General features: G+C 36.7%; 2 protein-coding genes across 2 annotated transcripts; one reads left to right on the top strand and one right to left on the bottom strand.

Annotated features, from left to right (window-relative positions):
• The first annotated feature begins 15,567 nt into the window (after window positions 1–15,567).
• LOC106379292 (VQ motif-containing protein 33) lies at window positions 15,568–16,936 on the top strand. Its single transcript, XM_013819292.3, is given in 4 exon segments — window positions 15,568–15,597; window positions 15,745–15,799; window positions 15,802–15,837; window positions 15,840–16,936. Coding segments are annotated over 4 exon segments (978 nt in total). The 3' UTR covers window positions 16,697–16,936.
• A 1,792-nt stretch (window positions 16,937–18,728) lies between these two features.
• Window positions 18,729–21,849, bottom strand: LOC106380953 (probable bifunctional methylthioribulose-1-phosphate dehydratase/enolase-phosphatase E1). The gene is made up of 12 exons (XM_013820804.3): window positions 21,516–21,849; window positions 21,240–21,376; window positions 20,683–20,778; window positions 20,484–20,603; window positions 20,319–20,408; window positions 20,111–20,239; window positions 19,857–20,012; window positions 19,626–19,775; window positions 19,448–19,549; window positions 19,261–19,370; window positions 19,065–19,183; window positions 18,729–18,967 (listed from the first exon to the last, which is right to left on the bottom strand). Exons 1-12 carry the CDS (start codon window positions 21,718–21,720, stop codon window positions 18,876–18,878), a joined length of 1,506 nt encoding a protein of 501 aa, XP_013676258.2. The 5' UTR covers window positions 21,721–21,849; the 3' UTR covers window positions 18,729–18,875.
• Window positions 21,850–22,430: the final 581 nt, after the last annotated feature.

The following is a 22,430-nucleotide window of genomic DNA, read 5'->3' as shown; positions in this document are numbered from 1 at the left end:
CATATCCTAAATTTTGTACGCGAGGATATGCATTCACAAGGAAAGGTCATTCTAAGACAACATATGATGCTGGTGTTTCATCTTCTTCTGGTGACGATGTCTACTACGGCAACATAAAAGAAATATTGGAAATCCAATTTCCTGGAATGGTTGGATTGCGTTGTGTAGTATTCTATTGTGATTGGTATGACACCACCCCAGATAGAGGAGTGAAGATTGATGCGTTTGGTGTTACATCAGTTCATTCGCGGCGGAAACTTCAATATTATGATCCCTTCATTCTTGGTTCGCAAGCTGATCAGGTATGTCAATATATTCATAATTTTTTACCAATATAATTAATTAATGTTATATATTGAACTAATACTTTGTATAATTGATATGTATAGGTGTGCTACATCAGTTACCCTCGGGTGACGTACAGAGACGATCCATGGGTTACTGTAACGCAAATCAACCCAAGAGGACGAGTGGATGGAACTTCTGATGATGATGAACCATTGCAACCAGAGTCTACCAGCAACGCCCAGGCAGTTGAAGATTTGGAAAATGTTCAACTCGTTGAGAATTTGACTGTGTTTGGACATGATGCTGTCGTACATTCAGAGCCGGAAGCCGAGGTTGGGGAGTTTGATGAAGATTCAGAAGATTCTGATTAGTTTTTTTTTTTTTTTTTTTTTTTAATGGTCCGTCGGAAATCCCTCGCAATATACCGACGACATAGCGACGACAACGGGTTTCATTGAAAATTGGAAGGTCGTCGGTATTTCGTCGGAAAATACCGACGACATTCCGACGAACTTGTCGAGTTCGTCGGAATGTCGTCGGTATTTTCCGACGAAATACCGACGACATGTTTTTCTATAAAGTTTCAATCATAAAAATCTATAAATTTAGATGCCAAAACTATGAAAATAACACATAATAAGTGTTTAGTATAGTATTAGATCGCAACCGTTCAAATATAACAACTCATTAAAATATTTATGTATGCATATCATTGTTTTCATAACATCTCATCTTAACATTATGTACTTATACAATCATATTTATATAAGCTTACACTACAAAAAATATTGTTGTGTAAAATCGTGTTATAAAACATTTTTATTGTTAAATCTTTATGCAAATACTATATATATTATCAAAGGTTTGGATTTTGCATTTAGAAACTTGAAAAGAACACCCTAAACACTAAGTCGTCGGAATTCCGTCGGAATATACCGACGGAATGTGTCCGTCGGAAAATACTGACGGACACGTTCCGTCGGAATTTCAATTAGCCCGGGAGAACCAAACCGCTTGAAAATTTTCGCGAATCGGCATTTGGTATATTTTAAATATACCGACGGAATACCGACGAACCCGTGTCCGTCGGAATCCACGGAAATAAAAACCCTTCTCCTTTCTTCTTCGTTATCTCCGCGGCCTCTCTCTCTCTCAAAACTCTCCGGCGATTTCGGCGATTTCGGCGACTCTCCGGCGATTCCGGCCTCTCTTCACCGGCGAATCCTCTCCTCACCCTCCTATCTCTTCCCCAAACCCCAAATCATGTAAGAATCATCCCAAACCTTTTTTTTTTCAATTGTTTAGGGTTTTGGAAGTTGATCTCGGATTTTAGGTTGTTTGATTGAACATTTTAGGATTGAATGGATAGTTTAGGATATATAAGTTAGGATTGTTGTTTTAGTTTTTTTTGGAACATTTTTTGATTTTTAAAAACGTTTTTTGATTTTTTAAAACGTTTTTTTTTATTTTTAAAAACGTTTTTTGATTTTTAAAAACGTTTTTTGATTTTTAAAAACGTTTTTTGATTTTTAAAAATGTTTTTTGATTTTTAAAAACGTTTTTTTGAAAAAAATATAAATATTTAACACCATTTTTCTTCATTTATAAATTTTAACAACATTTTTCTATATTTATAAATTTTTTATAATTTTGTATACATATATATATATGTAAATCATGTATAGTAAAAATTTAAAATTTTAAAATTTTTTATATTTTTTTTTAAGTTTCCACTAATAAATATTTAACAACATTTTTTTTTTAAAATATAAATATTTAACAACATTTTTCTTCATTTATAAATTTTTAACAACATTTTTCTATATTTATAAATTTTTTATAATTTTGTATACATATATATATATATAAAAGGTTTAATAGTTTTTTTTAAAACGTTTATAAAACCTTTTGTAAATATATAAATGAAAATATGTTTGATGGGTTAATTTTTTTTTTTTAGGGCCGAGGATGAAGCCCGCCCCGCAGCCCGTCTTCGACGTAGTTCGGTGAGCGGTTCCCGTGCATCGGTATCGTCTCATGACTCGGTTCCCGCATATATTCCCGCTCCAGCTCCCTCTGCCCCTCACGCTGCCCCTCACGCTGCTGCTCAACAGGATCCGGGGGTCATGCCGGTTCATCTATTGGTTCAACAACCAGGTCGAGAGCATCTCCCGTTTCTCCAACTCAACCCACGACGAGGCCATAGCACTTGGTTAGTATTTTTTTTATTTGTACCGTTATATTTTTTGCTTTAATTAACTTGCTAACTTGTATTTTTTTTTAAAGGTTCACCAAGTCGAAAAATGGCATTAGCCGGAGCATCAACCAGATGATGTACTCCATGCTCCGTTTTGGATATCCAAAGTGGAGTGTGATCCCTTCCGACGAACGAGAGTTGTGGTTTCGTCAGTTTGCGGTATAGTAACCCTTCATTTTTTTTAAGTTTTTACATTTTTTTACATATATTTACTTATTAAATTGTGTTTGTTTTGTAGCAAGAGTTCAACTGGCACTCCGATCTTACGGAAACAGTCCGTAAGAAATTCAACGAAAAGGCCATGGACTCTTACACAAAGCAGATAAACGCGTGGAAGACAGTTTGGCAGAAGAACAAGAAGCCACGGTTCATCAACGGGGGGGTGTGGGAGCAGTTGATAGCTCATTGGGAGAGGGAAGACACTGCAGAGACGTCTTCTAGGAACTCCAGGAACCGGAAGAGCGATCGTGGCGGGAAAGGTATGTATGTGCACAACCTCGGCGCTTGCTCCATGTCTACTAAGGAGGATGAACTTGTAAGTTTTTTATTATTATTTATCTTTATATTTTTTAAATAAATATTTTATATATTTTTTGGCTAATAATGGCGGTTTTTTTAGATCGAAGCAAATGACGGTAATCCCGTTGATCGTCTCCAACTCATTAAGGTGGCTCACACTAACAAGACGACGGGTCAAATTCAGGACCCCGTGATCAGAGGTGTAGTTGATTTGGTGGAAGCTGAGATAGTTTCTCAATCTCAGCCTCTCTCTGATGACGGCGACTCCACGGGAGCTTCAACCAACCTGTCTCTATTGCAAATAAATGAGATGGTTGAAAAGGTAATTTTTTTTATTAATATATTTTTTTTATAATGTCGATTACTTACTTGTCCATATTTACTTACTTTAAATATTTTTGTAGGCGGTTCCTAAAAGGAAAGGAGGCCGTTTAGTTGGGTTGGCCCGTCGTGCTTCTTCGTATCCGGCATCTTCTTCGCAAGCTCCGTATGCCGATCCCATGATTCTCGAGGAGCTACATGACAAAGATGAACGGATTGGGGCATTGGAGGAGCAGAACACCACTATCCTTTCGGAGAATGCCACTATCCGTTCGGAGAATGCCACTATCCTTGCTGAGTTGGCATCCCAGAAGAAGTTCAACACCGAGATTATGCAGAAGCTAGATCGTTTGATGTCTTCGAGTTCATCTTAGTTTATTTCGGCTTTATAAAACTTTCGGAATGTTTTTTTTTTCTATTTCGGTTTGTATGAATTTTAAACTTTATGAATGTTTTTTTCCTATTTCGGTTTTTATGAATTTAAATTTTATAATATTATTAGTTTTAAATTTCCAATTTTTTAAATTTATTAATATCAAAAAATATATAAAAATGCAAAATTAATTTGTAAAAAAAAGAGGGTATATACCGACGGACAACGGTCGTCGGAATATACCGACGGACATATATCCGTCGGAATTTACCGACAAACTAATTTCCGTCGGAATATACCGACGAACGTGGTTCGTCGGTATATTCCGACGACCGATGTCCGTCGGTAAATTCCGACGCCCAAAGTTCGTCGGAATAAACCGAGGAACCACGTTCGTCGGAATTGTAGTTTTCCGATGAACTCTGGTCTCGTGTAGCCGCATCGTAATATCGTCGGAAGTTCGTCAGAATGATGTTTCTCGGTATTCGTCAGAAAGTCGTCGGAATTTCTGACGAAATTCCGACGAATTTTTTTTTCCGACGAAACGATACCGACGGACGGGTTCGTCGGAAATTCGTCGGAATAGACCGATTCCGACGAATTTCCGACGATTTCGGCCATCAGAATCCCCCTGTTTTCTTGTAGTGTTAGCTAACCCAGTTCCACCCCGCTACCCCCGAGTATCGAACTGGCGACCTCGAGTAGTCGTGTGTGAGAAACATTCAGTACTGCCGCTAGGCCACCTGATGTTCTCATAAACTTTATGGGTTGAACTTTTTATAGTGACTGGGCTCACCCCGAAGGGCCACCTCGCCAGAAACCTTATCCCACGTTCAGTACTGGCCGTAGCCCACCTGACGCAGGGGTTTTTTAGCTAACCCAGTTCCACCCCGCTACCCCCGAGTATCGAACTGGCGACCTCGAGTAGTCGTGTGTGAGAAACATTCAGTACTGCCGCTAGGCCACCTGATGTTCTCCAAACTTTATGGGTTGAACTTTTTATAGTGACTGGGCTCACCCCGAAGGGCCACCTCGCCAGAAACCTTATCCCACGTTCAGTACTGGCCGTAGCCCACCTGACGCAGGGGTTTTTTAGCTAACCCAGTTCCACCCCGCTACCCCCGAGTATCGAACTGGCGACCTCGAGTAGTCGTGTGTGAGAAACATTCAGTACTGCCGCTAGGCCACCTGATGTTCTCTAAACTTTATGGGTTGAACTTTTTATAGTGACTGGGCTCACCCCGAAGGGCCACCTCGCCAGAAACCTTATCCCACGTTCAGTACTGGCCGTAGCCCACCTGACGCAGGGGTTTTTTGGCTAACCCAGTTCCACCCCGCTACCCCCGAGTATCGAACTGGCGACCTCGAGTAGTCGTGTGTGAGAAACATTCAGTACTGCCGCTAGGCCACCTGATGTTCTCTAAACTTTATGGGTTGAACTTTTTATAGTGACTGGGCTCACCCCGAAGGGCCACCTCGCCAGAAACCTTATCCCACGTTCAGTACTGGCCGTAGCCCACCTGACGCAGGGGTTTTTTAGCTAACCCAGTTCCACCCCGCTACCCCCGAGTATCGAACTGGCGACCTCGAGTAGTCGTGTGTGAGAAACATTCAGTACTGCCGCTAGGCCACCTGATGTTCTCAAAACTTTATGGGTTGAACTTTTTATAGTGACTGGGCTCACCCCGAAGGGCCACCTCGCCAGAAACCTTATCCCACGTTCAGTACTGGCCGTAGCCCACCTGACGCAGGGGTTTTTTAGCTAACCCAGTTCCACCCCGCTACCCCCGAGTATCGAACTGGCGACCTCGAGTAGTCGTGTGTGAGAAACATTCAGTACTGCCGCTAGGCCACCTGATGTTCTCTAAACTTTATGGGTTGAACTTTTTATAGTGACTGGGCTCACCCCGAAGGGCCACCTCGCCAGAAACCTTATCCCACGTTCAGTACTGGCCGTAGCCCACCTGACGCAGGGGTTTTTTAGCTAACCCAGTTCCACCCCGCTACCCCCGAGTATCGAACTGGCGACCTCGAGTAGTCGTGTGTGAGAAACATTCAGTACTGCCGCTAGGCCACCTGATGTTCTCTTAAACTTTATGGGTTGAACTTTTTATAGTGACTGGGCTCACCCCGAAGGGCCACCTCGCCAGAAACCTTATCCCACGTTCAGTACTGGCCGTAGCCCACCTGACGCAGGGGTTTTTTAGCTAACCCAGTTCCACCCCGCTACCCCCGAGTATCGAACTGGCGACCTCGAGTAGTCGTGTGTGAGAAACATTCAGTACTGCCGCTAGGCCACCTGATGTTCTCAAAACTTTATGGGTTGAACTTTTTATAGTGACTGGGCTCACCCCGAAGGGCCACCTCGCCAGAAACCTTATCCCACGTTCAGTACTGGCCGTAGCCCACCTGACGCAGGGGTTTTTTAGCTAACCCAGTTCCACCCCGCTACCCCCGAGTATCGAACTGGCGACCTCGAGTAGTCGTGTGTGAGAAACATTCAGTACTGCCGCTAGGAAATCTTTAATCACTGGATTCTGGAAAACACTAATGATTTGAAGTTTGAAAGAATTTGATTCTTCATGGAGGGACGACAATTTTCACCAATGGAAATTCGAGTCCCCACAATTCTTACTCTTATCTTATTTTTTTTCCTCTCTTTTCTGTCTTCTTAATATTTGTTGACAATAAAGTAATCAAAAATAAAAAGAATTTGATACGATCACCGTTTTTAACTTGTTCACACTAATTTGTGTAAATGTTGTTGGAATTCATAAAACGAGAACATATTCAAGCTCATAAAGGTTATATTTCAATTTAATTCCTTTTGTAAAATATCTATTTAAATGTTGTTAGAGAATATAATACAAGCGGAAATATAAAAAACACTAATCCTCAATATAATAGAAACTACAAAACCTAAATTAAAAAGCTTGCAATCTAATACGTAATGTAATTACATCCGGGCCAAGAACTTTATCCGGGTACATCATAAACAAAGCTTGTTTTACTTCTTCCTCTATCGCCAATTTGATCTTCATTTGCTGAATAATAGAAGATGGGATCTTTTTCAAAAAAACTTTCAAAATCTGAAAGTGAAGTAGTACCAAATAAGTCCTTAAAATAATCAACTGTTACTTTTTAATTATTCACTAATTTATTATTAATTATAACTTATAAAATGTTAAAACTCTACCTTTATTTTCTGTAACATAAGATACTACTATCATAATATCATTAAAAGACAACACCATCTGAAGATTCAAAATAAATATTATACATTGAAAGAGTTCAACGAATAAAATCCAATGTTACTTCAAAACCTAAATTTCATAGAAAACCAAGCATCTGAACATTTAAGAAAAACAAACTCAAATCTTAAAGAAAATAATGAATCAACAAGTTCTTTTTCATATAATTCATTTGGATAATATTTTAATAATTTTGATGAATCTGGAAACAATCTATCAGAATATGAGATCATAATTATGTGTTATAACAAGTTTTTTAGTTACAAGATTATTATTTTGAATTTAACTATGTATTTTTAGTTTATTAATTATCTTGTTATTGTATTTTTAGTTTATATAAGTTATTACTATTAACTAGATTTGCGCGGTTTGTATTTGTAAATTATGCAATTGTTAAAAATAATATTTTGTCTCAAATTTTGTATTTAAATTAATTACTATTTCAAAGTTTTAATAGATACTCGGATAATTCGATTAGTAAATAATATTTTGATTATATTTGGTCATTTATAAAGATCGGTTGACAATTTGATTCGGTTCAATTTTAGATAATTTTATAATTCTCGGATAATTTAAAAAAATATGATTAAAGTATTTGGGTAATTCAGTTACAGAACAGTAGTTTTAACATATGGTTATTTATGAATTAAATATATTTAACATTTGTTAAGTTCCAAAAAAAAAATTAATGTTTGTAGGTATATAAATATGGGCTTTTTGCAAAATTGACCTACAACTTAAAGTCAAACACAAAACTAACTTTCTTTTTTTTTGAAAATTGGTTTTGCCCTATTCACCCCACAAGTTCATATAATTTACGAAAATGCCATCAATTTTTTTTTTCTTTTTTTTTTCGAAAATGACATCTTTACTCTCTCACCCTCATCATCTTCAAGTAATTACAAGATTGTCATTGTCATCAATACCACAACCACCATGAACAACCAATTTGAAGCTCTTAATGCTCCCAAAATCGATTTACCCTTCTTCTTTTTCTATTCTTGTGAACTAAACACAACATATCTCTCACTTTCTCTCCACAATGAGTTAAAAAACCCAAGATTTTGATTCTAAAATTTTTATGGTTCATAGAGTCATAGAAGCTAACGATTCTGGGTGGGTGACTTTCGTTTGTGATTCTGTGTGCTTGGAGAAGCCTTATGTATGCTAAGGAACTTATCTCACCAATTTAAGGTATGACATCGAGTTTTTTTCCAGATCTGTTCGTCAGACGACTTACTTGGGAAGTCATCTGGCGGTAGATGACTTAACTGGAAGTCGTCTGGCTGTAGACGACTTACCTGGAAGTCGTTTGGTCAACGCAAAAGTTATTTTTGCAATTGACTTTGAAATCTGTAACCTGAGACGACTGAAAGTTAAGTCGTCTACTATTGTTTGGTTTCAAAAAAATTTCCAAAGAACCTAGACGACTTACATTTCAGTCGTCATAGGTTAGTTTTGCATTTGACTGGATAATTACAGAAGTTTGACTTCCCCAGACGACTTACATTTCAGTCGTCTGTCGAAAATTAAAATAATAATATTTTTTTTAAAGTAAACGACTTACAATTAAGTAGTCATAGGTTAGTTTTGCAATTGAAAAAAAAAACTTCAAGATTTAATTATACACAGACGACTTATAATTCAGTCATCCACCAGACGACTTACTTGTAAGTCGTCGAGGATTTTTTTCCGAGATTCTGGTCAAACCTCGTAAATCCTGGACGACTTACATTTCAGTCGTCTCGTGGACGACTGAATTATAAGTCGTCTGTATATAATTAAATCTTGAAGTTTTTTTTTCAATTGCAAAACTAACCTATGACGACTTAACTGTAAGTCGTCTACTTTAAAAAAAATATTATTATTTTAATTTTCACTAGACGACTGAAATGTAAGTCGTCCAGAAAAGTCAAACTTCTGAAATAATCCAGTCAAATGCAAAACTAACCTATGACAACTGAAATGTAAGTCGTCTAGCTTTTTTGGAGTTTTTTTTTAACCAAACAATAGTAGACGACTTATTTTTCAGTCGTCCGAAATAACAGATTTCAAAGTCAATTGCAAAAATAACCTCTGCATTGACCAGACGACGTATAGTTTAGTCGTCTGGACAACTTAGATTGAAGTCGTCCGCGTCTTCTCCGCTAGTTTTTAAGTCTTCTACGTTAGTTTTTGAATAACTTGTATTTTTAAGAGTGATAAGTAACTTCAAGATATGTAAAACTCATATTTACAAAATATGTTCTCTCCCTTAGTTTTACTAAATTTGACTAAGTTTTTCAACGCAAACTTATAAAAAAATATGATATGCTTTAACTAGTTACTATTGTTTGTTTCTATCTCTTAAGTATTATTGTTATAGACAATAATGATGACTATTGTTATGAGTTGGAAGAAGGGTTAAATACTTCTTAAAATGTTGTATCAATATGAAGCTACCAACATTCTTGTTTATTAAGATGAGAAAAGGTCATTGGAGTTTATTATTGCATATGAGAGATCCAAAGATAAGAAAAAGGCTACTGAAGTCTATTATTTCATTGATTTGTAAATGTGTAAACACATTGTTAGCACATTTAATACATCTTGGAAAACATTATTACTGATTTTACAAAAAATTCACAACTAAAAGAGTAGACATGCAATTCACAAAACAGACCACAAACAAAACTATTATAGATCATTCCTCTACAAAGACAAGCTTGGATTCCACTTGAGTAGACAAGACCAGACGACTTTTAAGAAGTCCAGACGACTTCTAAGAAGTCCAGACGACTTCCAGGAAGTTCAGACGACTTTGTCAGAAGACTTTTAGGAAGTTCAGACGACTTCCAGACGACTTTACAGGAAGTCCAGACGACTTTTAAGAAGTCCAGGCGACTTTCAGACGACTTCCGGACGACTTCCAGACGACTTCCAGACGACTAACAAGTAAGTCGAAGTCTTCCAGATCTGAAAAACCTGCATATTAAATCCAGATCTGAAAAACCTGCATATTCAAAAACGTTCAAATGGCTTAAAAACAGAAAAATGAGTGGAAGATTAGATAAATCTACCTTTACAGAACACACAAAAATACATATCTAAAAATAATAGATCTACCTTTAAAATTAGTGGAAGATGAGTACCATCTAATTAAAAACCTGCAAAAAAGATAGATTAGTAAGAAAGACATGAGACAAAACTGAAAAATTCATATAAAGTTTGGTGTTTTCAAGTCAAAGAGATTAGAGTGGGTTTGGAGAGTTTTAGTTTGGGGAAAAAGTAAGAACTTTATACAACAAGAAGTTACCAAATGAAGAAAAATCAGACATAAGAACTTACCAAAACGCTCAGAAAAATCCAGACGACTTCCTCGAAGTCCAGACGACTTCCTGGAAGTCCAGACGACTTTGTCAGAAGACTTCCAAGAAGTCCAGACGACTTCCAGACGACTTCCATACGACTAACAAGTAAGTCGTCTCAAAAGTCTTCCAGATCTGAAAAACCTGCATATCAAATCCAGATCTGAAAAACCTGCATATCCAAAAACGTTCAAATGACTTAAAAATAGAGAAAATGAGTGGAAAATTAGATAAATCTACATTTATAGAACACACAAAAATACATATCTAAAATTAATAGATTTACCTTTAAATTAGTGGAAGATGAGTACCATTTGATTAAAAACCTGCAAAAGAGATAGATTAGTAAGAAATACATGAGACAAAACTGAAAAATTCATATAAAGTTTGGTGTTTTCAAGTCAAAGAGATTAGAGAGAGGTTGGAGAGTTTTAGAATGATGAACATTACATTTTTATTGCAGCCATTTGAGAGGAGGAGAGAGAATGTGTAAATTTTTCTTTATATAGGGAGACAAAAAATCCAATTAGGTTAAATATTTTTGACTCAGACGACTTCCTAGACGACTTACATTTCAGTCGTTTGTTGAAAAAATTAAAACAGACGACTTACATGTAAGTCGTCTAGAAGAGTTTAATATTTTTAGTGGGAAATTAAATATTTTTAGCGGGAAACTAAAATAGAAGACTTTCCAGAGTAAGTCGTCTGGTTTAAATTATTTAAGCGGGAAAATAATTTTTTTAAAAAAATTTAGGCGGGAATATTTGGACGACTTACATGTAAGTCGTCTGTTTTAATTTCTTCACCAGACGACTGAAATGTAAGTCGTCCGAGTAAAATGATCCGGTTAGGTTAAAACGTACATTGGTAAAATTAAAGGTTCGGTACGATGTGGACGACTGAAATATACGTCGTCCGGGTAAATTATTCAACAGACGACTGAAATATAAGTCGTCCACACCCTAAACATAACCCCTAAACTTATTTATCTAATTAAGCACTTCATAAAACCAAATCAAACTTGAAAAGTGTTTACTATACACAGAAATAAACACATATAGGTGAAAACTAATTTTTGAAAAAAACATTTTAGTTTTCCAAAATCTAACCCTAACAATACATACAATACTACAACATATGTTTGCCAAACTCCTAAACCAAAGTATTTCATGATTCACTACTTCCACTCATCTATCTTCAAAACAAATCAATTTTATCATATCTTAATTTATATCACTTAAAACTGTTTATAATTACTTGATTTTTATTTTTCACGCATCAAAATATTTTTTTACAAGATTTATAAATTATTTTTAAAATAAACTGGTACCAGACGACTTACACTTCAGTCGTCCAGACGACTTCCAACATCTCAGACGACTCAGACGATTTACTGGGGCTATATTCGTAAAAATGGCTTCTGTTTTTTTGTTTGGTCACAAGGGGTTGAGCTGTAATTTCACTAGGCTTTTAGGTTAGTTTTGCATTTGATTCAAGTTTGGGTATAGGTTTGGGATTAAAATCAAGTTGTGGGTTAGTTTTGGCAAAAACCCCTATAAATATTTGTTTCGTATTTTGGTTTTGGTTCAGTATATTTTTTTATTCTAAAAATACATAATTAAAAAAAAATACAATGATAAAGTTGTTTAGAAATTTAAATAAAGCTAGGTATCAAGAGTGGGTAAGAGAATAATAGATGCTGAAACTGTAAATATTATACATTGCCAAATGTAAATAAAATAATAAAGACACAATTGAGATACAAATATTATGGCAATATTATCAATATCAACTTAATTGGTCCTACAACATATACAATATCCAATATGTAGCATAAGCAAAGAATCATTAGAAACTGACTCATACAACACTAACTGATCTGATCAAAAAAAAAAAAAAAGACATAACACTAACTAACTAACTAACTACGGGATCTCACTCAAATAGCCAAACTTCATCACCACTCCAAATAACTAACAGAAATTTTTAAGAGCCAAATAACATAGATAAAAAGATAGATAGTTCAAAAACTGAAATTTCAAAAACAAAGTTTGAAAGTGAAATGAAACAAAGCATAGTTTTTAAGTAAACCAAACCCAAACACTTATAACAACATATCAGCCACATTTGGCACGCTTAACCTCACCAGACTCAACCCCATCAGAACTTCTTTTCACTGACTCATCTGCAACTTCCTTCCTCTCATCGGCAGGTTCATCATCCACGTTTTCTTCTACATTGTCTTCAAGTACTGGAGCATCAGGAGTGAGTACTTTTGTGACAGTCAAAGCTTGTGTCTTGACTTCCAAATTGTGCTTTGAAACCTTGATAACGAACTTGTACGTTTGACCAATCGTACCAATCAGATCTTGGGGCACTGGGATTACATTATCCTCATCTACGTCCACATTGGCCTAACACAATTTAAAACAAATTCAAAAGATGGTTCAATACTTGTAGGTTGGACGGGGTTGTAAATACCTCAAAGTAGTTTGCAACCAACTCAGCGGCTGTCTTGCTAGTTAACTCACGCTCAGCATCACCGAGAAGCACAAAACATGCTTGGTCATTATTGTCATAAACAGAGAGCTTCGTGAGGTACCTATGAAGGAAGCACATTAGTAACTGATGCTGAATGTGTGAGTATAACAAAATAAAAATCTTACTCTGCAACACCGGTAACTTCGGCTTTCCCACATTTCTTACACATAAGAGTGGTAGGCCCTTTGGTGGCTTTAGTTTTGCACCCACCGCAAGAGATATAATACCATGCAGAACCATGGACGACATCATCAATGGTGGCGATGCATTCAAACCAAGCAACCTGCGTATTTGTAATTGTAAAATTACATACATAACCAAGGCTAAAGCATGAATATGTGAAACGTTGAGTGGCTGTACCTTTGCTCCTTCTTGCTTCATGTAGGAGAAGATGTCTCCTATAGTAGATGTCTCAGCTTTGGTGACAATCTCAGGATTAACCATGTTAGCAACTTCCGAGTTCGAGTTTAACCTGAAAAAGTTACCAAAACTATGTAACTCAAAGTTTTAATTCCATATCAGACAAAAAAATAATTACCAAGCCAGATAATCTCTGGTTGGCTGAAAATCCATTTCAAAAAACATACGGAAAGATGACAGAGAGGATAGGTTTAGAGCGCCTGTAACACAAACAATTTATCATACCAAGGAAAAATAAATTAGTATAACACAAAAGCTAAACTAAATATTTCCCAACAACTATGGAGACTAAACTATATGTCTCAAGCATCATATTAACATTTATAAACCGTAAGAAAAGTCGTATAATACCCAAAAAAAAAAAAAAGTTTAGTACACGCAAAGGGCACAACAAATCTTTTTTTCAACAACTACTGTGACTAACATATGTTCCTCAAGCATCCTATCAACATATCTAAACCGTAAGCATTGTATTGGTATTACTAACCTCCAAATCATTTCGGGTTGACAGTGGTCAACAGAATTACACTCTGAGTGTTTCCATGCGCCTTGAACTTCTCATAGAAATCAGTGGCAGCCTTGTCCCATAGATTAAGCTTCATCACAGGACCACTGCAACAAACAGAAAGACATGAAAGCAAACTTTTGGTAGATACAATGCTTGCGGTTTAGAGAAAAACTAAAAAATTGAAAACAACTTACTCATGCGTTTGGACATGAACCAAAACACGCCGAGTAGAAGCTTTATCACCTTCATCAAGCACAATACCGTCATTCAGAACTTGCTCATTCACCAGTTTAATGTGACCAACAAAATCTGCAAGAAGAAAATTAAAACTTAATACTCGGTATACAAAACAAACGTGAACCATGAAGTATGAACCAAACTAAAACAATTAAGTTTGAAAAATAACATGATACAAACCTAAATCAGTATCAAACACAAAATCAAGTGAGAACTCACCATAAACAGCCCCCCTGAGGTCACATACCGCTTCAAACTCTTCATGCCCATAGAAGCGGAACCGATCTTCAGGAAACTGAACCGGACTGTTCTCTAGAGGAGAAAGAACAGAATTACATGTGAAAGATATGGTCACGTCTGGATCAGCAACACGGAACACATTCTTGCTTTTAGATCCATAAAATCTATTAAGCCTGTAGATGGAACCAGCAATCATATGTGGCAAATAGGTGTCAATCCTTCTCGGTGGGATGAATCCTTGGAGCACAGTACCATGTTGATTAAAAAAAAAAAAAAACAAATGTTAATTACCTCATCGACCAAACAAAACCGATAAAGAAAAATCAAGTATGTAGGAATATACATGTTTGTCAATTAGAAGCATCTCCAGACCAATAAGTGTCTTCGAGAATGCGTTCCGAGCCTCCCAGTAATGGATCAGATGAAACCTTAGCTCGCCTTCTCGTGGTCCGAGCTTGACATCTTTGAAGAACAGCACGTCATCAACTTTGCCGGAGGAGACACCAGATCCACCGCGATGTTTGGTCGTCTCAGCGGAGGAGTCAACGGCCTTGCCGTTTGCTTTCTTCAGCATAAGATCGCCGGAGTCAGCGTTGACACAAAAGAAACTGGTATGATCGGTACGTCTGATCGGCGCGGCGGAAGAGACGACGGCCTTGCCGTTTGGTTTCTTCGTCTTGAGATCACCGGAGAGGGTGAATGAGAGAGAGACACTGGTTTGGACAGCTTGTTTGACAGGCTCGCCGGAGGAGACAACATCTTTTCCGTTTGATTTCTTAGCGGTAAAATCGCCGGAAACAGGAGATTTGCTGTTGGAATTCATGGCTTAAGAGAGTTTTGTGTGTAAGAAATCTAAGGAAAAAGCAAATCTTATAAAGAAACTCAGAGGGAGAAAGACGAAGGGACCCCATTAATGATATCTCCAGAGGATTAATTGCAGACTCATGAAGACGGTGTCGATTGATCCGTTGAAGAAAATGAAATGGCGAAGAATTGTGATACGGCGATGAGATGAGAGGATACGACAAAGAGCTATGGTTATGTGTGTATTTGATAACTGGGCTTCTCTCACATTCCACGGATCACAAAAAAAAAAATTAAAACCCAAGTCCAGCCCGCATTCAATCGACGTGGAGTAAAGAAGCACCCCCATTGGCTGATTTTTATTACCGACGTGGACATCCTCTCCATTGCTAGTATTCTGCTTTTTGATATATAACATTAATTTTTATATTTTGTTTAGGTAAACACACACAAAAATAACAATGCCAATTGAACTAAAATCAGGTCCACTTGTAATATTTTACCGGAAAACAAAAGAGAAAACCTTTATCAAAAGAAAAAACCCCCATTAGATATAATGCCATGCTCTAAAAGAATTTTTTTTTTTATCAAAAAAGAAAATTTAATTTCACAGAAAGAAATACAGAAAGTTTTAAGAGGGAGGGAGGGAGGGAGGGAGAGGGAGAGAGAGAGAGAGATGGGTCCATGACACCTCACCTTAAAGTCTTTTTAATTGTCGTCGCACGACAAAACCAAACAACATTACACATTATTCACATCGGCAACTTCCACTCTTCTTCTTATTGTCTTTCAATCAATCAATCTTCTCTCCCCCCCCCCCCCCCCCCCCCCCCCTCATATACACACAAAGGCTTAACATTAATGGAGGTCTCATCAACATCATCCATCTGTTCAAAACCAGAACAAATCATGCAAAACTACCCAGCCATAATCACATCTCCTAGGTTTCAGCCTCAGACAAGATCTCCTCGTCATCATCATCATGACCAACATCAACATCTCTCAAACCCTTACCCAACAACATTTGTTCAAGCAGACACTTCCACTTTCAAACAAGTTGTGCAGATGCTGACCGGCTCCTCCACCGATACCAACACTGAAAACCACCACAAAGCTCCTCCTCCGGTGAACAACAAAGGAGGTTTCTCAGTCCCACCCATCAAGAAAACCAACAGTTTTAAACTCTACGAAAGAAGACAAAACAATAACAACAACACGTTTGGTAAGAATGATTTAATGATCAATACTTTAAGGCTTCAAAACTCCCAGAGGTTGATGTTCTCAAGCGGACACAACGGTCATCAAAGCCCAAGATTCTCTCCAAGGAACAGCTCACCAGAGAGTGTTCTTCTGTCTCCAAGCATGCTAGATTTCCCAAAGCTAGGGCTAAACAGTCCTGTTACGCCACTGAGAAGCAACGATGACCCCTTGAACAAGTCATCGCCTTTGTCTTTAGGGAGTTCATCTGAAGAAGACAAAGCCATTGCGGAAAAAGGATTTTATCTTCACCCTTCTCCAGTTTCAACTCCTAGAGACTCTCAGCCACTGCTTCTTCCTCTTTTTCCGGTTACTTCTCCCAGGAATCCATAAATCCTGACGACGACCCACGAGTGTTCGCATTCTCTAATAAGTTAAATACATTCTCTGATTTTGTTTACCTATGGCTATATATTTAACTAAGATGTAAGTTCTTAGTACTGGAGTGACTAGAAATTTTATGCGGTTTATAAGCTCACTTTTAATCTCAATAACTCAGTGCAATTTATGATTGGAAGGAAGATTTATTCATGAACTTATTGTTTTTTTTTAAAGAAAATATCCTTTATACTATATTGTGCTCATATATGATAGTGTAGTTCAACGTGTGCCACTGAGTATCGAGATCGAATATAGAGAATAGATCCATGTTTGTGCTCAACTTTATGATATAGACAATAATATTCGACAATAATATTCTTACAAAACTGTTTTATGTCAAAATTTCAGCAACAAAAAAAAGAATTATCAAAGTTTAGATGGTTACGATTAGAAAACATGACTAGAATGGATGATCTTTGTCAATAAGTATTCATCGGAAGTTTGACTAGTAGTATATATGAAAATATTGTAATATCTAATAATAGTAGAAAGTTTCGAAGAGACAATATGAAATAAAGACTTCTATGATCAGGTTCGACACGTAGTATAGACCATTTCGGTGGTGATGACTTTGAATTTGATGGAGTAATCATGGAGGCACGTTTAGTCTTTTACTACATATTCTTTGGACTTTCTCCTCCTCTGTCCATAATCTTTTTTGTTTTTTTCTTAAATAAAAAAGATAGCTATATGTTAATACTGTTCTTCTATTGCTTTGTCTTTTGTCTTGGAAGGAAAAGAAAGTTTTTGAATGAAAAATAAACTTAAATAAAATAAAAGGTGGAGAGAAAGAGTAAAAGAAAGTAAAAGACAAAATAAGTAGTCCGTTATGATGAGAGTTGAAAACCAAGCAAAAGGCGAATGAATCATCTTTGCTTCACGTTACAAGCAACTCCACTTTGAAGGTGCTAACCCTTTTCAACTTGCATTATCTGAAAATTACGATATTTGGAAACTTGCATTATCTGAAAATTACGATATTTGGATATACAATTTTTAGATATGCGACCAAACAACTTACATCTTATTTTTTTATATTATCACCGCAAATCAAACCAAGTTGTTATCATATAGTCACTCATATAATACAGTTTATCTCTCCTTTTAATGTATAACCAAAGAATGCTAATCTATACTTTTTGGCTTATTGTCTCTTTATCCAGTTATATATATCCATATAAAAATACTAGTCAACTATTACTCATTACATTTGTTTTTCTTTTGTCAGAGTCTTTATTAATAACAAAAAATGTAAAAAAAGGTTAGACAAAGGAAAGACATTGCAAAAGACCGTTATAAAGTTGGTGTCCCTCTTAATTTTAAGAACTATCTACTTAAAAAAATTGTAGATATAGTTCCACCTAAAGATATAGACAACCAGTTTTGTAACTGAGTCTTGTTATATGTTCTCTGCGAGATTATCTCATAAGTTTCAGAGCTATATTATTTTTTGAACTATTATATCTAATTGTTACCCGCGACTATTGTTATTTGAAACTTATGAATCTTGCTATAACGGTAGCATCAGCTCTAAAGCATCTCTGCAGAATCAGTGAGTTTTGTCATTCAGTTCCTCGCGTGTGATGTGTGGGGTACTGATTAATTCCCAAGTAATCAGATGCCCGTTTAATGGTTTTATAGTCTTAGAGATCTCTGGTACATATCATTTTCATAAAATCAGATATAGCCGTAAAATCAGACGCTCTAATCAGATATAAACCAACACATAAGATATAGCCACTTTTGAAAATGATATGTATTATATACTTAATAATATGCACATTCTATGATACTATTACTATATAATGTAAATTAATAGTTTTGTTTATCCTAAATGGAACTGCAAGAATTACATTCCTGTTATCCTAAATGTTATGTAGTTATTTTGTTCTATCTTTTCTATTCTTTTAAAATATAATATTTATATTATTAATTATAGAAATGTTGCCCCAGTAGTTGCGTTTTGCCCACTTCATAACTCAAATGCATGAACCAAACTTTACTGATCTCACGATAAATCAGAGTTGAAGTTTGTCACGCTCTACATATAGATTTATTATCAAGACCATTTATTTGGTAACCGTGATCATATCAAGTACAACACCATAGGAAACACACAATAGAGAAATCTCTAGATTTGTGAGAATGATGTGACAGTCTTGAACCCGTGATTCTCTGGTAGGGAAGCGTTTCCAGGTCGAATCGATATAATCGCCTCCAGACCTTTTCACAACCGCAAAAAAAAAGTCATCAGAATCTGTAAATCAGTTTCACAAGTAAAAATAGGATCTAGAATGTTTTGTGCATGTGTTTATATTACCTGCGGCTTTTGCAGCTGTAGCTTCTTGGTAAACATCCGTTACAAAAAGGATCTCTGAAGGATCATCCACTCCCAATGTTTCTGTAATCTCCTTGTAACTCTTGCTCTCTTTCTTGTTTCTGCAGCCAAGAAACGTATGAGACTTTGGATCATCATCTTCTATTGAAAGGGTCGTGATGGACTCTTTTTTATATACCCGATTGTAGTGTCGAAAAAGCCAGATAAATACTTCCTCAGATCTCCATAGGTTGTGTTCCCAAAGAGAAGCCTTTGCGCTAATCTACTACCACTTGAATATATGTAAACCTATTCACATCACCACATTAGACCTGTGAACAAAAACAAAAAACACCATTTCTCCTAAAAGCTTAACATGAACATACCTTAGTTCCTGAAGAATGCCATTTCTCTAAAGCGTCTGTTACATCTTCGAAAACGACAGACTTCAGTTCGTTACATTGGAAACCTGTTCGCCATATGTGACCCTGCAATACAGAAACTCATATCAGATATTATCAAAATCAACAAAACAAAACATAATCTTGTTTTTTGTTTCCTCACTTGTAATTCCTTTAACGCAGTGATCTTTCTATCGGCTTTTATCATTGCCTCTACATTAGAGACCATAGCTGCAATAACCTCGTCTTTTCCTTCATCAGCATGAGGTACAGGAACAGCGCCGGTTACACCTTGTCTCAAGTCTTCTTCAACCTGCAACATACACCAAAAATGAACTTTGGTCACTTGTTTATGACAAGAGATGATAAAGCAATAAAGAAAATTCGTCATTACCTGAGACCGCAACAACTTGATATCCTCTTGAGTTTCTGCTGTGTCGTACATCAAATTCAAATGCTTCCCAACGTTTTCACGAGCATAGGGAAAGAGAACATCTGTGACGAATGTTATGGGTGTTGTTGTCCCTTCAATGTCTAGGACAATGCATCTCTGTGCAACCAAAAAAAGAGTATAACTAAAACTAGATTTTGTGAATCCTTGACTATAAGATGTAACATGTAAGACGATAGACACCATTGGCTTTATACCCGAGTTGATTCTGTTTGGTTTTGTGAGTGTATGGCTCTTTGGATAGGCCCGTGTTCTGGACTAGCAGCATCCAGACCCAGTTGATGAAGCTTGATGGCAGCATCAAACAAATAATGGTAACATTCAGCCTGGAATCAAGCATACAAGTTTTTATATAGCAAATGTATGTGAATGAAACATAACAAAACAGAAGTGACTTGCAGGAACCTGAGTCTTAGCATGGATCCAGGAATCACCCCAAATGTAAACTCCATGATTGCGTACCAACACTGCTGTGGCTTTTGGATAGGCTATTATCTGAATATGGGAAAAAATCATTCTTGTGTTTCATATTTAAGCTTCCTCAGTATATATATATATATATAGACATACAGCTTTGGTGAGTGAATCTGTGAGTTCATTCTCATAAGCTGTGTTCTCTATGATTGGGACAACAAGTTCATCATAGTATCCGTGACCTTGAATTCCTTTTATCATCTCCATGTGAGTTATCTGCGATATGTCAGATATGAAGACACATTACGAACATATATATTTAGGAACTTTTGAACTGTCTAAAATTGAGGCTTACACGAAATTCTTTGGCTTGTGGATTAAGCATTGTCACAAGACAAGATTCCATGCCATGGCTATGAATAACAGCTCCAGCATTTCGCATCTCATATGCCTGCACGCACCACAACGTTAAATAGTACCTCAGAAGAGCTCATCACCAGGCGTTTGAAACTATAACAAAGTCAACCCTATGCACCTTCTTAATAGAGTCAAACTATCTCACTATTACTAGAGATTAGACATATAAAATGAAATGGAAAATCATACCAACATAGCAAGAAACATTTGGTAGGGCAAAAGAATGAGATACTTAAACTATGCAAGTCATAAAAAAAAAATGGAATTTTTTTACTTGCTTGAGAACTGCAAATAGCATTAAAACAAACCACATACACCTTGTTGAAACATACAAGCAGTAAACCCATAACTTTTACAAAAATGCACACTGAGCAAAGAAACTAATACATGAATAAGTAGAAATATCCATTACCATTCACCAACATACCAAGCTCATTACACAGAAACCCCAAATAGAGAAGCAGTTGTAAGGTGGGAAAAAAAGAAGAAGCAAACCTTCATGAAAAGAGGTGCACAATCAGTACACTTGGGGAGCTTATTAGGGTAAGGCTTAGGAGAAGGTGCAGATATAACGGATCCATTAGGAGATAAGATGTACATATCCTCAGGTTGCATCCTCTCCTTTTGAACACCTTCACCACATAACAAACTCGAATCAGCACCCACCACAACAAGTTTAAACCTTTTTTTGCATTTCAATCAAATGTACAAACAAAGAACACTATAAGTTCAAATAAAATCATTTCCTATCAAATTCACGGAGGGGGAAACCTGAAGGAGACATGACGATGAGCTGGTCTGGTTTAGGGATAGAAGCGTCGTGAACCTTGATGGTGATGCTACCTCCTGTTCCAGACACCCAACCTTGTGTGTAAAAGTGACGGCACAGCTCGGTTACTAGCGAGCTAGTCTCCTTCACCTCTTTACTCTCCAGATACGCCTGCGGAAAGCCGATCATCGCCTCCGCCGCAGCCATTGACTCTCAGAGAGATTGAAAACCGATCTCGCTTAGCGTTTCTCTTGTCTTGGCTGCTTTCTCAACCGTGTGTGATTGATTCCTTTTTTCTCGGGCTTCAACTCCATATACCCCTATACCCCATACCCCTCACAAAAATTCCCCTCTCACCTTTTATTATAATATATTATATTTTTCATTTATTTTTAAATAGAAAAAGTAGTTAATTACGGTTATATAATAAAGATATGAAGTATTTACAGGATCCAGCTACGAAGATTCGACCCAGACCAAGCAAACCAAACAGATCCGACCCAGGTAGACCTAAACGTCATCGTTTTTGTGTATCTTCAACTCTCCTTATTTTTTTCAACTCTGGAAAACTACATTTCTTTCGCGATAGAAAGGAGCCTTCAACGGCGACAAACCCTAAAATCCCCGACTCCTCCATTTTCTTCGTTTCTTCTTCTTTCTCTGTGATAATCGAGTTCGCCCATCTCTGAATTGACTTCATGCGTATTTGTAAGTGATTTATTGTGGTTGATTCTCTGTGATATGTATTTTAGGTTAAAAAAATTGGGAAAATTGGGAAAAATTATCAATAGACGAAACTAAAGTATTGTGCTAGTTTGTGGTATGAAATTGGGAGAGACATGGTGAAATTGTGTGATTTATGTTATGAATATGTTATGATAGAAACTATTTTGGGGATTGATTTTAGACTCCTATTT

This window comes from Brassica napus, chromosome C2 (genome assembly GCF_020379485.1).
Source record: "Brassica napus cultivar Da-Ae chromosome C2, Da-Ae, whole genome shotgun sequence".
In the NCBI taxonomy this organism is placed as follows: domain Eukaryota; kingdom Viridiplantae; phylum Streptophyta; class Magnoliopsida; order Brassicales; family Brassicaceae; genus Brassica; species Brassica napus.
This window is presented reverse-complemented; position numbering and strand designations above follow the sequence as displayed.